Source organism: Panthera onca, chromosome D4 (genome assembly GCF_046562875.1).
Source record: "Panthera onca isolate mPanOnc1 chromosome D4, mPanOnc1 haplotype 2, whole genome shotgun sequence".
Lineage (NCBI taxonomy): Eukaryota > Metazoa > Chordata > Mammalia > Carnivora > Felidae > Panthera > Panthera onca.
Window position 1 is genome coordinate 40,809,607 of NC_138351.1, and position 14,302 is coordinate 40,823,908.

Genomic DNA, 14,302 nt, shown 5'->3' on the forward strand with positions numbered 1-14,302 from the left:
GTCAGAAGCTCTTCATATATGGGCAAATGCCCTCAGGGCCTCCATTTTAATTGGTAAAACTCAGGAATGCCTATGTAGCATGATTCCTCCAAAGGCTAGTCCAAGATTTCTAGACTCTCACCCCAGGCCTGGGCACCTGGATTTCTATCAAGGACCTTGAGTTCAGCCAGCTTTGAGAACTGCTAAATTCTCTAGAGTTTGTCTTGCTTTATATGACTGGAAACAGATTTCAATATTTTAAATGAGTGCAGACTTTCATTAATGTTGGATCTTTGTCTTTGCACCAGATTGTTTTTCACTCCAATGATGTGTTTGATACAGAATTCTTGAACGGGTACACAGCACCCCCCCCCCCTTATAACACTGTTTCTATGGGGAAACATGATCCACTTTATGACAACACGATTTATGATATAGTTCCTGGAACACATCGTGTCAAAAGGCAGTGTCTGCTTTTGCCAAATGTTTACTAAATACCTTTCCTCAGATAGAAAAAGATACTCCAAAAAAGCAGTAAATTCGTTTTCTATGTCTCTCTTTACCCGGGATCTCCGGTCTTCACATTCCTCCTAGAAAGCTGGCATTTAGATGTGCTTTATTTGTAAACGACAGCCCTAATACCTTGCTTTGCCGTTGTGCTTTTAATTGCATATTTTCATGCATCTCGGCAGTAGAAGACTAGCACAATACCAGAGTTGGAAGAGAACTTATTTTCTGCCACCTTTTGTCTTTCTAAGCATTCACCCAGGGAAGGGGTTCTGAAAAGTTTCCTTGGGGCTCACCTGAAGGCATCATGGGAGACAGCCGCCTTGCTCTTATGTACATAACAGACTGTCTGTCCTGCTATGTCCATTTGGCTGAAGCTGGTAATGGGGACTCCAGGATAGCGGACATATTCGACCTGGCCATACCGCGGAACGGAAGTGATGATGTAGAGCAGTTCCTCGGGTTTGTCTGTTCCATCCACTGCAAGGAGAGTGGTGGTCGTCAAGAAACCTCGCTCACCTTTAGACACCACAAGCGGTTTTGCAAGGATGACAATGTCGCCTGCAGAGCAGAAGAGCTTGCGGTCAAGACCCAAATTAAAAAAAAAAAAAAAAAAAAAAAAAAAGTCCAAGGTAAAGGTAAAAAGCAAAGGCCAAATGGCAGAAATCAAAACTAATATGGCATAGAAAGGTTTATATAATCATGAGTAATGAAAGAATGAGGCAAAAGACAAGAGCAGATAGGACACAGCAGGGGAAACACATATGGCCAAATAAAGACGCAAAGAAGAAGGTCAGTCTCATAAATAATTGTGGAAATACAAATCAAGATCACAGTAAGTTACAACCATCTTGTAACTCCCTGATTTGCAAACGTTTAGGATTCTGATGATACCAAGCGTTGAAGAGGATGTAGAATTTTGCACACAATTCTGGTAGGAATGTGAATTGGCACACGTTTGGCATTATTCTGTAAAGAGTAGAATAGTCACAGACGTCTTGACCCCCTGATTCCACTCCAGCTGTGTCCTGGGGAGAAATGCGCGCTCTGGCACCCAGGAGACGTGGACCAGGCCAGCCAGGGCAACTCTGCCGCAATGGAAAGTGCTGGGGACAACCCAAATGCCTTTGCAAAAGGTAACTATGTAAACAAACCAGAGTCTAATCAGACAGCTGAATCGTGTACGGTAGCAAAATGAGTGAACTACCGCTACGTGCAACAGCACAGACGTAGCTTGCTGATGATGGTTAGCTGCCTGAGCACGTCCCAGAAAACCATACACAAAAGTCAGAATATGGACACAGAATTCAGGAGGACGGTTCTCTCTGGAGGGTGGGAAGAGCACATAGGTAGGTGTTTATTACTGTTAATGTTCCAGTCCTTGAATTGTATGGCGGTTGCACAGGAGCGTATTATGTATTTCAAAGAGAATAAATGAATGAGCGAATGAATTGTATAAATGAGTGACGTAGAAGAGGGTCACATGGGGACTAATGGTGCAGCTTTACAAACTAAGGATTATAATCCAGTTTTGTTCACCTCATTCATTTAAAAAATGATCACAACACAGATATTGAGCTTTCTACTTTGTGCCAGGCACAGGGGTAAGGCTTTTTCACCTTCACATTAACTGTGACGTAGCGTATTATAATATTCCCCAGGTTCTAAATGAGGAAACTAAGGTATAGAAATGCTAACCAACTTGCTAACAATGATACATGTAATAAGAGGCAGAGATAGAATTTATGCTCAAGCCATCTGACTCAAGAACACAAACTTGAACCCTAGATTATTTTGCTGCTTTTCTGTACGATATCGCAGCTCTTAAATATCAGCACGAGGGGCGCCTGGGTGGCTCGGTCGGTTAAGCGTCCGACTTCGGCTCAGGTCATGATCTCACGGTCCGTGGGTTCGAGCCCCGCGTCGGGCTCTGTGCTGACAGCTCAGAGGCTGGAGCCTGTTTCAGATTCTGTGTCTCCCTCTCTCTGTGACCCTCCCCCATTCATGCTCTGTCTCTCTCTGTCTCAAAAATAAATAAACGTTAAAAAAAAAAAATTAAAAAAAAAATATCAGCACGAAAAGAATGAATGTCCAAAAGGATGTACGTGTGAAGTAAATGCCAAGCCATTTCTAAATTTAAAAACACAATTGCCAATAAAATTTGAAAAGACATTCAGTCCCATGAGGAAACAAAAAAAAAAAAAATATCAAGGAGGTACAACTAGACCAGTGGTTCTCAATGAGTGGCAGTTTAGGCCTCCAGGGGACATGGAGGCAATGTCTAGAGACAGTTGTGGTGGTTATAACTGGGGGTTTCTATGGGCTTCTAATAGGTAGACACCAGAGATGCTTCTAAACTTCCTATAATGCCCAAGAAGGTCCATTACAACAAAGAATTCTCTATCCCCAAATGTCAATAGCGCTAAGACTGAGAAACTCTGTTTCAGATGATAAAATTGGTCTTTTGGTATATTATTGTGCTTTTAACTCAACGTGCTATCCAACATAAGTGCAATGGAGAATGAAAACCCATCCTAACTGTAAATCGAAACCTGAGTCCCAGATGAGGCTTGCCCCATGGGGGTCAAGAAGAACATATCAAGGGAGCAGAAGAATGAACAAAGCTGAGGACACAAAAATGACCCAAGGACTAGAAGCGGAAGGTGGATCTGAAGGGAGAAAGAGCATCTGGGCTTACCCTCATTACAGGTTTTCAGCACTGTGATGGCAGAGTGTGGTTTGGGGCCAACTACAGACCATGTCCCTTGAAGTGTCTCTCAGAGATCTCCACATCACTTTTGCCAGTGTGCGAACCACAAGACACAGAACCAATGGAAGGCCTGATGTTATTTACAATCGCTCCCCAGTGGAGATAACCCAAATGCTCAATATCAGATTTATGGCTTCGTGTGATTATTCAGTGTAGTTTTCTTTAGAGATGAACAATTACGGTCATAAAGTTATGCTAACAACTTGAGAAAACTCACACTAGGTAAAAATAAATAAATAAATAAATAAATAAATAAATAAATAAATAAAATAAGAATACAACACTGTGTAGATATAAAACATATCATGATGTTAAAAAAAAAAAAAAACAAAGAGAAGAAATTCGGAACTTTGGCAAATGTTGATAGGGTAATGTATCTGTTTGATATAAGTGTTCACAAATCCTTTTAGAAAATAATCCCGGGGCGTCTGGGTGGCTCAGTCAGTTAAGCGTCCAACTTCGGCTCAGGTCATGATCTCGCAGTTTGTGGGTTCAATCCCCGCGTCAGGCTCTGTGCTGACCGCTCAGAGCCTGGAGCCTGCTTCAGATTTTTGTGTCTCTCCATCTCTCGGCCTCCCGCCCCTGTTCATGCTCTGTGTCTCTCTGTCTCTCAACAATAAACAAATGTTAAAAAAAAAATTAAAAAAAAAAAAGAAAGAAAATAATCCCACATTGGCAGCTGGGTGGCTCAGTTGGTTAAGCGTCCAACTCCTGATCTCGGTTCAGGTTGTGATCTCATGGGATTGAGCCCCACCTGGGGCACCGTACTGAGTGTGGAGCCTGCTTGAGAGTCAGTCTCTCTCTCGCCCCACCCCCCCCCCCCAAAATACATAAAGTAAACTTTAAAAAAGATGAGAGAATCCCATGTCAGTCATAGCAGAGACTGACCAGGGGCTCACCAGCCTCATTTCCTCTCCGTCCTGGGCACATCACTTAGAGTTTCTACTGCCCGGCCTCTCTTAATGTGGTGCATGACTGTGATTCCGCCCCTGGGATGTGTCGAAGACAGGCACTTCCACGCCTAGGACAGGCAACCTCTCATTTCCCTTCATGTTTCACTTCCAGAGGGATTCCGAGGTCTTCAGAGATGAAGGAATCTCTGGTTGGAAAAAAACCCTAGATGGCTGGGTAGGACAGAACCGTCCTCCGCCCTCAAGAATGTGCCGTGCTTAGCCAAGGGCAGGCTGTTCTAATATGTTAGCTGTCTGCGCTGATAGAGTACTTGCATTATATTTTGCCTGGACATATATTTATGATGAACGCAGTAGCCTTACTTTTGCAGAGAGAAAGAAATGTGTCTAGCTTATCTGAGGGTTACCTATTGGACGTCTTCAAGGAACGTATTTTATGATCAGGAAACAAGCAAATGAAATATGTTATTTTATATTCCCCAAAAAGCTTCTTAAAATCAATCAAGCTGACTGAAATTAAAAAGAGAAAAGATTCAGGGCAATTGTAATTCTATCACACACGATGTAAGGTTTACACCGCACTCAGAGCTTCCTGGCAGCAAGGCAAAAAAGGAAGCATTCGGTCATTCAAGAACGTACTGGAGATTCGAGAATATGCTTGGTCCTAGAAATACAGAGATTCTGGGACTCTACAGAGGAACAAGAAATGTTCCTCCAGTAAGTGAAGACTTACTGTCTTCACGTAAACTCTAAGCAAAATTATGGGGTAGTGACAGCTAGGCACGAAGGGCTTACACTTTGCCCTGTTGAACTTCCTTTCCAGTATTTTTTTCACCTTCCTCCTGCTACCATTTATACACTGCTGAGTCCTATTATACAAATGGTTGCTTAATTCAAGAGAAGCTTAGTATCTCATCATGCTCTCCCTTGCCCCTAAAAGAGTCTGTATCAGCACTTTCAAGGCCAAAAGAGCAACAGCCTAACCTTTTTGATGACAAAGTTCCTTTTTATAATTTTTCAATCTTAAAATATATTTATATTTCCTTTTTTATTATTATATTGGAAATGTTTTTCCCATGAAACTTCATTTTCAAGTAATAATTCACTTCTGGGCGATAAAATTAGAGTTATCACATGGAGTTGGTAAACTTTCACTTATAGCAGAAAACCCTGACTGTTTTAAGCAGCCCGTGCAGCCATCTTGTGGGCAAGGTTGGCTTTCCAATAGGCTCTTTAAAATAACTAAAAATAACAAATAGAAGGACTTCTGTCATGAACCCCGTAGCTCCCAGGCAAAGCGGGTGAGGAGTCAAAGAAGCAAATCGTAAATGATGGAATTTTAGGTACAAAGGACAGAAGGCAAAAAGGAAAGAAGAGAGGGAGGAAGACAGAAGGAGGGAGAAGGAAGGAAAGAAGGAAGGTAGTTGAAAACCTTTCAGTGCTTCCAGCAGCTCAGTTCGGACCAACAACCCTGATAGAGATGCTTTTACCTTTTCCCATATCCTTGATGGTGATGTGACAGTCAAATGCCGGTGACCTGTTGTCACCATCCCAGAGATAGAAAGTAAAGCTGTCTCGGTTCTGGGAGTCCATCGCCCCAGTGTGTGTGTATCTCAACAAGTTCAGATCGACGTCCTCCTGAGTGCACTTCATGCCAGGGTGGAGAGGGACCCAGTCCCTCCCTAGCTGAAAGGTGCCAGAGTTAGTCAGCCGCCCGTGGTGTTTTCCTTCCAAGCTGTGTTAGTGGACATTTTCCATGTCCCCTGTAAACCTCCAATATAAATGATATTTCAGGGAATCTCCAGATGCAATTTTTTTTTTTGCCATTTTACCTTATTTTTTTTCCTTTCAAAGAAATATATTAAAACAAATTAAGACCTTGGGGAAAGAACTACCTTCAACTAAAGGATTTTTGACAGTCGTGTGGCAATTCAACAGCAGTGCCACTTCCAAGGTATTTATCATAAGCAATCATAGCTGATTGAATATTCCAATGAATGAGAGCAGGTGGGTAATCGAGCTTCTGAAATTGATTCTTTAAAAATTAAATGTGTTTCATTTGAGGTTTCCTTTTTTTTTCCCTAGGTCCTATCATTGTACAATTAATCAAACCTATTTTTTTTTTCAAACTTGTTTATCACTGGACTAATCTGAAATAGAAAAAAAAAAATAGAATGGATGTATTTACTCCCAGTTAGCTTTCCCTAACAATAGCTCATAAAAGTTACTTGACATAATTCAAGAAAAATGTCATGTTACAAATTTACTCTACCATATTATCTCGTGCTTTTCCTTGTCTGGTTTAAGAGATTAAAATAAAAATGTGAAACCTTGTTTGTTTTTTTTCTTTCCTTTGACACGTCATTCCACAGATTCTCAGTTCCTAGCAAAAAATGCTTTGTCCTGCCCTCCCTTCATCGTGTTACCCCTTCCCTTTCTATCCTATTTGATCAAGTTTCCTCCTCTTTAATATTTCTGCTCATCTGATGTTTCTACAGAGGTATGTTCTGTCCTAGTGCTCACTGGGTGAAAGTTAGTTATATTGTAACAACCAAGCTCATTATGTGTTTCCACCTAAGATCTGTTTGCAAGTTTCATTTTTATTTTTTAAAAAAAAATTTTTTTTTAACGTTTATTTAATTTTGAGACAGAGAGAGACACAGCATGAACGGGGGAGGGGCAGAGAGAGAGGGAGACACAGAATCGGAAGCAGGCTCCAGGCTCCGAGCCATCAGCCCAGAGCCCGACGCGGGGCTCGAACTCACGGACCGCGAGATCGTGACCTAAGCTGAAGTCGGGCGCTTAACCGACTGAGCCACCCAGGCGCCCCCGCAAGTTTCATTTTTTAAAACAGTCTCCTTGGAGTTTTAAACTGGACAGCCTGCAATTCTATTTAACTTTTCTCTCTTGTAATCTTTTCTGAGAAAGCAAATACAGAAGAAGATCTCTTTTGCTATCTCCCATCTCCATACAATTCCCCATCTGCCCTCCCAAATGCCAGCTTTGATTTGACGAAAATCTTTGCAAGCCCCCAAAGAGGAAGAGAGTCAGGCTTAAGGTGGGGCCAACTAAGGAAAGTCAACCAGAATAGAAGAACCCTTGAGAAAGTCCAGGAATCCTAGAGTCCTGGTCCCGGGTCTTGGAGAGACTTGGAACACCCCAAGGGAGCTGGGAGACTCGGTGGTGCCGTACCGGGAACCTGGACCCATCTGGATTTTCACACACCCAAAACACTTCAGTTCCCATACTACCCAAATGTGTGAGCTCTCACTGCATTTCTGCTTCATTACTCTTTGAAATGAAATAAGGACACAGCTGTACCTCAATGTGAATCAGCGATTGCTCTCCATTCGGATTCTCTATGGTGCCTACAATCTAAGACAATCAAGCTGTTCCACGAAGAATGAATCCTCGCTGCTCTTCTAGGACTATTATGAGTTAAGCACTCAGTCAAATAATCACATTGGGGATGGTTGGTGGTTATTGTTGCTGGCTTTAATCCATCATTCAAATAAACATTTTGATGGATTACTCAAGTGACCTTTTCAAGTGACTGATCCATAATTTGTGTCGGGCTACTCCGTGGTTGTCATGCACACAGTCTGAATCAGACTGGGGAGCAGCGCCATTTGTTAAAAGAGTATCTTTTCTCTACTGTCTTGCCTCTGTTCCTTTGCCAAAGATCCGCTGACAGTATTTTTGGGAGGGTCTACTTCTGGACTCTCTATTCGGTTCCACTGATCTGTTTGTCTGTTCTTTCACCAAACCCACACTAACTGAATTAATGCAGCTTTATCGGAAGTCTTGAAGTCAGGTAATGTGATTACTTTAATTGTGTACTCCTTTTTGCTCACTATTTTGCGTATTTTGCCTCTCCATATGAACTTTAGAATCAGATTGTAAATATCCACAACAACTGCTCTTCAGAGTAGTTTATTACAAACGTTTTCAATGTGGTGGGAATTAAGATATCTCAAAGGATGCCTGGCTCTCACCGGAAGTTAGACAATTTGATTTACCCCAGTAACCCCCTCTCCCAAAATTTAGGTACAATCCCAGGGGACAGGGAACAATAAAGAACCTTATTACTGGTTGAATATACCCTCAGTTGAGTAAAGAAAACTGAGTAGAGTGTGAGCTCACCCCAAACCAAGAAAATTAAATTCTCTACCTCTGGGCAAAGGATGGCTGTGAGAGAATAAATTCAGTTACAGAAATCTGTGTATTAAGAAAATTTATACCTGCCACATTAGTTTTGAAAAACAAAAGTAAAAAGGCCACTAACCTTAAGTTGAAGTTGCCCGTTTTGGGGAAGCCTTTCAAATAAATAGTAAATCTTCTCCCTGGGTGAGTCTTCATCTATGGCCGAAAGAATGGCACTAGAAACAATTCGAGCTTCACCCATTTTCACTGTAAGTTCAGCCTTCCTGTAAAAAGGAAGATGTCGAGGTTGACAGGAAAATAGAAGGCATTGCTTTCACAGGGGTCATTCGGAATGACTATTACAGTTCCCAATCTTCAACAATGAGGGGATGATAGTCCACATCCCACGTATGTGGACTCATCCAGTGATGAGTCGGACTTGTGAAATGGGCTCTCATTTCCCTTTACCCTTGAACGTCCTAAAAAGACAATCAGTCGGCAACGATGAAGATGGTAATGAGGTAATTAAATCCTTCTAACGGTTAACCTGCATTGAACTTCACAATTTTATGTTGTAATTTCTCTTATAAAGTGGGTTGGTGTCCAATATTTCATCTGCTACCACAACAGCTTCAGGACCTAAGTAGCCAAGGTATTATCGTTCTAATTTCACCAACAAAAACTGACGTAAAGAGATTATATGGCTTATCCACGGGTGTTCTGGTACCCTCTATGAAATACCAGTATGAGTTGGGTGACACTTGGGCCATCCACAGCCCTGGACATCATTCCCCCATCCCCTGGTGACGTTCCTAGTAGCTAGCTTTCTCTTCACAGCGACTGATCGTTTCCAAGTGCTCCAGCGGCCAGGTTAGCCCGTGGTGTCCTGAAGAGAAGGTGGCTGCTGTGTCCACCATAAACGCCTCTACTGTGGTTCTCAGGTCCTCTCTGGTGCTATTCCTTCCACGGCCGACATAGCCATTTGCCCCGGTCTCACCAAAGTGAGGAAGGGATTTCTTTCCACCTGTGTTTCTAGCTTTTGGCCAAACTCTGTCCAACTTGACAGATTGGTTTCCAATAAAAACCGGACGTTTCCTTGGGATGCAGTTAAAGGACCAGCCAGCATTCCAACCGCCTTCTGCGTCCCTGCTGAGAAGCCAGAGCCCAGACACCTCAGTTCTAACCACTCTTACTAGGTGACTTTCTTACCCTCTCCAGGACTGACATCTTCCCTGGCAGTAGCAAGGGATTTTTACTCACCTCTTTCCTAGAGAATATTAATCCCATTACTCTAGAAGCCTCACGAATCAGTTGACTGGTTGCTTATGGAGATTAGTGGTGCCATTGACAGAAACAGATTAATCAATGCAGGAAGGAAGCCAATGTGACGAAGAAGGTAAGGAGTTTGGCAGGAAGAAAGTGTCAGAATTAAATGCCAGAGGGGCCAAAGGAGAAGAAATTATGTCATAGTCTGAGTTACCCTGAAAGGGAGTGTGGGACAAGGACTGCAGTGCAGGTAATTTATTTGGGAAGTGATCCCAGGAAGCAAGAGAAAGAGGCGAGGAGTGAGACAGGGCAGGAGGGAAAGGCAACAAAAGCTGTTTTTCCAGCAATGGGGCTCAGTGCTCCTGAGGGTCCTTTGAAGAATCATGTAGAATATGCTTCAAATTGTACTGCTGAAGGATGGAAGTGTGGGACATTTATTTCATCCACTAGCTCCCACAGGCTACGAGCTACCATCAGAGTGCTTTCAGCGGTGTCTGGACGTGGGCGGAATGAGCCAGTGCTGCTTCAGAGAATCCCTGTGCGACACAGCAAGTGAGGTGACATATTGAGGGCACTTATAAAGCAGCCCCGACAGTGTGTGTGGTACATTCTGCCACAAGAGCCACTATAATCAGAGTGGGGGGAGGGGTCAGGGGGCTAAGAGAGCATGACCCAGAGAACCAAAAGTATCTACCACAACATCTAAAAGGAATTATCAAAGAAATGGTGCCAAATGCTCTAACGAGGTCCAGCAAGGTAAGACGAGCCATTCGTTTCGTTGGGAAAGCCCAGGGTAACTTTTAAGGGAGCAGCTTTAATAAAGTGGGGGAGGTTGGGCAGAAATGGCCGAAGCAAGCACAAGCTGATTCCTCCAAATAGTTTGGCACTGAAATAAATGAGGAACTGGGTCATCTTTGCAGTTTTAGTTTTTTAGGATGAGAATACCTGCTTGCAATAATGGTAATAACTAACACTCAGGAGCATTCACTAGGTACTGGCCAGTCTTTCAAGCGCCTTTGCGTCTTTTAATTCACTTAAGCCTCGCTACAACCCTGTGGAAAGGATGCTGTTATTATCCCCACTGACAAAGAGGCTGACAAAGAGGCCGGGAGAGGTTAAGTGACAAGTTCGAGGCCACACAACTGGTCAGTGGCTGAACCAAGGCAGTCTGGCTGCAGAATCTGCTCTCTTAACCACTAACTACATCCCGTCCTTGTTAGCAGAAGGAACGGAAAGGGAGAGACTAACGATGTGAGAGAAAAAAATAATGGAGCACATTCTGGGAGGAGGCAAAAGGTGATCCACCCAAGGATACACAAGGAAGGGAAAGAAGGGGGAATATACCGCTCCACAGGAGAAAAGGAAAAAAGAAAAGAAAAGAAAAGAAGGGACTTGGAAGAGAGTTGAAGGAGATTTGGCAATTCTGTAGATGAACTATCCCAGGCAGTTTATTGGCAAGAACATAGCAGGAAATAGTAAGTCAGACAGAGGTGAGTGAGTGTCCTGTTATTTTACTACTCTGGTCTCAGTTTTCTTGGTAAAGATAATGATACCTACTTCCCATAATTCTGGCGAGGATCTAAGGAAATACATTCTGTAAAAGGATCCAGTACAGTGTCTGTCACATAGTAAGCACTTAATAAACACTAGTTTTTAATCTCTCTTTCTTCCTCTCAGATGCAGTGAGGTCATCAGACAGAGGATTCATATTACTGCAATACCCTTCATATTTTCACTTTTATAAATCAAGGTCATGCCAGTCCAACATTCCACCTATATAATAGAAAATGAAAATTTCTTCTGAATACTTTTAGTTAAACTCACGTCCGAGATACAACCCTCCAAAAAACTATCATCAGTTTTTCCCATGATGATTTTCAAGGACCTTACTGATGGCCCATGAAGGAATGGCAGGCTAGAGAAGGGACCTGTTTGAGGTCCTCACTTCTCCAAAGTGGAGGAGACTTTGGGGGTTTACACATTTTTAGGAAGTTATTCACTTCCTGTGAAAAGCTAGGACTGTCTACACAATGCCTCTCACTGCTGCACCGTTGAATACTGGGGTGAAGTGGTCAAAGGGGTCCCAAGAAGCAGACACTTCTCTGCATCCAGCATTAGAGAAAGTTGAGCCTTCTAAAGTTTTACCCTTGTACAGTGCTGGTAATAAGAGAAATGACTAGAACTATAGAAATATAATTGATGAAGCCTCTGTACCCTATTTTCAAACTGATCAACTGCAGAGGGAGATACTGAGACAGTCTGCAATTATTATCAGCGCAGAATTTTTAAATGATCATTTAAGTGATCACTTTGATATCAGGTAGCAGGGGAGAGTTGATCCATATGGAACACAGGGGACTGGTGGATACTGAAATACCAAGATGATGATAGAAATGGCATGTATATATTTCCCTCAGCCACTCTTAGGTAAAAGTGTGATCAATTTCACAGGGAGGACTGTCTGCAGTTAATATGACCACATTCTAGTTAAATCTACACATCTATTGCACTTTGGTATGTGTGTGCGCATGCAGGTGCGTGTATATATACATGTGTTCAAATACTTGGTACACCGTTCATTCCATATTGTAGGTTCAGTCATTCTTAATTATTTACAACTAAGTAGAACTTTTAGAGGGAAATCAAATAATTAAAGGGTGTACCTAAGAATTGTTAGGGAGATGTTGTATTAACTAACATTTGTACTCATGGTTCTAGGTGTCTGAGTAGTTGGGACAAGTTGTGAAAGACAGGAGTTGTCAAAGACTCATTGCTCTCTGGAAGACACACATTACATTTGCACCTAATCTTCCAGACTTCAGAATTTTCTAGAGCATCTGAAAAGGATTCTTCAGGTAGCTTACTTGCTCAGCATTGGTTTCTCATCATTAACTGGGGTGATTTCTACTGAAATCGTTTTTAATATCTTATGTTTCCCATCTGACAATTGGATTGTAAAGTCATCAGCAAGGCTCTCTGAGTCATCATGCACATACATCAACTTCATTCCTGGAAGAAGGGGAAAAAGAAAGTAAATCTTATGATTAAGCCATTCTGAAACACACATAATCTCTTTTAATTTCCAAGGTATTGGTATCAGCAAGAGTTCATTAATCACTACATAGGGTGAAATTAAACTGCTTTATAAAGTAAGATTGCCCTCTTAGTTCATTAAAACATTGTATTTAAATACTTTAGTATTTGATAAGGCTCTTATTTAGAAATCAGTGAGGAAAGGATATATTATTTAATAAACTGTATGAAAAAAATGGTTTATTACTTGGAGAAAATTTTAGTTAGATACCTACCTCAAGCCAATAACCAAAATAAATTCTAGATGAATCAAAACTTAAATATAAAACTATTTTTTTAAAAAACCTACATAGAATTCATATGAAAATGCAAGAGACCAGAACAGCCAAAACAATCTTAAAAAAGAACAAAGTTGGAGACTCACATTTCCCATTTTCAAAACTTACTACAAAACTACAGTAATCAAGACAATGTGTAACTGTTATAGAATAGACGTATAGATTAATCTAATAGAGGAGAGTCCAGAAATGAGCTCATGAATTTACAATCAACTGAATCCCATCAGGGGAACAAAACCTATTCAATGGGGAAAGAATAGTCTTTTCAATAAATGTTACTGGGACAACTGAACAGCCACAGGCAATAGAATGAAGTTGGATCCCTACCTCACACTACATACAAACATTAGCTCAAAATAGATAATAGATCTAAATGTAAGAGCTAAACTAGAAAAACTGTTAGAAGAAAATATAACAATGAATCTTTGTGACTTTGAGTTAGGTAATGGTTTCTTAGATAAGATACCAAAAGCACAAGTGACCAAAACGAAACAAAACAAAAACGGTGGATAATTTAGATCTTAACAAAATTAAAAATTTGAGGCTAAAAATGATACTATCAAGGAAGCACAAAACAGCCCACAGAACCGGAGAAAATATTGACAAATCATATATCTGATAAGGGAGGGTCTACTATTCCAAATATAATAAGAACTTTTACAACTCAATAATAAAAGACAACCCAATTACAAAATTGGCAAAGGATTTGAGTAGACATTTTTCCGAAGAAGATGTAAGAGTATAGACAAATAGCCAACAAACTCATGAAAAGACGTTCAACGCTATCAACAATTAGGGCAATGAAATCAAAATCACAGTGATGTACTATTTCACACCCACCAGGACGGCTATGATAAAAAGATAGACAATAACAAACGTTGGTGAGGATGCAGAGAAATCAGAACTCTCACATTACTGGTAGGAATATAAAATGATGCAGCTACTTTGGAAACCAGTTTGGCAGTTCCTCAGCATATTAAACACAGTTATCACATGACGCAGCAATTCCACTCCAGATACAAACCCAAGGGAAATGATAGTATCTATCCATACAAAAACGTATACATACATGAACGTTCACAGTCAAAAGTGAAAGTGACCCAAATACCCATCAACTGATGAATGGATCAAGTAAATGTGGCACGTCTATACAATGGAATATTATTTGACAATGAAAAGGAATGGAGTTGTTCTGACTTGTGCTACACTATGGCCGAATCTTGAAAACATTATGTTAGATAAAAGAAACCAGTTACAAAAGATCATACGTTCCATTTATATGATTCTGACATGTCAGAATAGACAAAGCTATAGAGACAAAAAATAGGTTCCCGGTTGCCAAGGGCTGAGGAAGA

The 14,302-nt window shown here is 41.2% G+C and overlaps 1 protein-coding gene across 14 annotated transcripts in view; it reads right to left on the reverse strand.

The window, feature by feature from the left end:
• FREM1 (FRAS1 related extracellular matrix 1) overlaps nucleotides 1-14,302 on the reverse strand; it is a 165,811-nt gene that overhangs the window by 54,535 nt on the left and 96,974 nt on the right. For 9 of the 14 annotated variants that reach the window (XR_013551763.2, XM_078436794.2, XM_078436793.2 and 6 more), the window contains 4 exons: nucleotides 12,441-12,585; nucleotides 8,453-8,594; nucleotides 5,658-5,853; nucleotides 783-1,047 (listed from right to left, as the gene is read on the reverse strand). Coding sequence is in view for 11 of the 14 variants with exons in the window: in XM_078436794.2 (XP_078292920.2) it covers nucleotides 783-1,047; nucleotides 5,658-5,853; nucleotides 8,453-8,594; nucleotides 12,441-12,585 (748 nt within the window). In the remaining 3 variants the exon portion in view is untranslated. Of the gene's footprint in view, nucleotides 1-782; nucleotides 1,048-5,657; nucleotides 5,854-8,452; nucleotides 8,595-12,440; nucleotides 12,586-14,302 lie in introns of those variants that run through there. The other 5 variants (XM_078436804.2, XM_078436803.2, XM_078436796.2 and 2 more) reach the window with 4 other exon arrangements.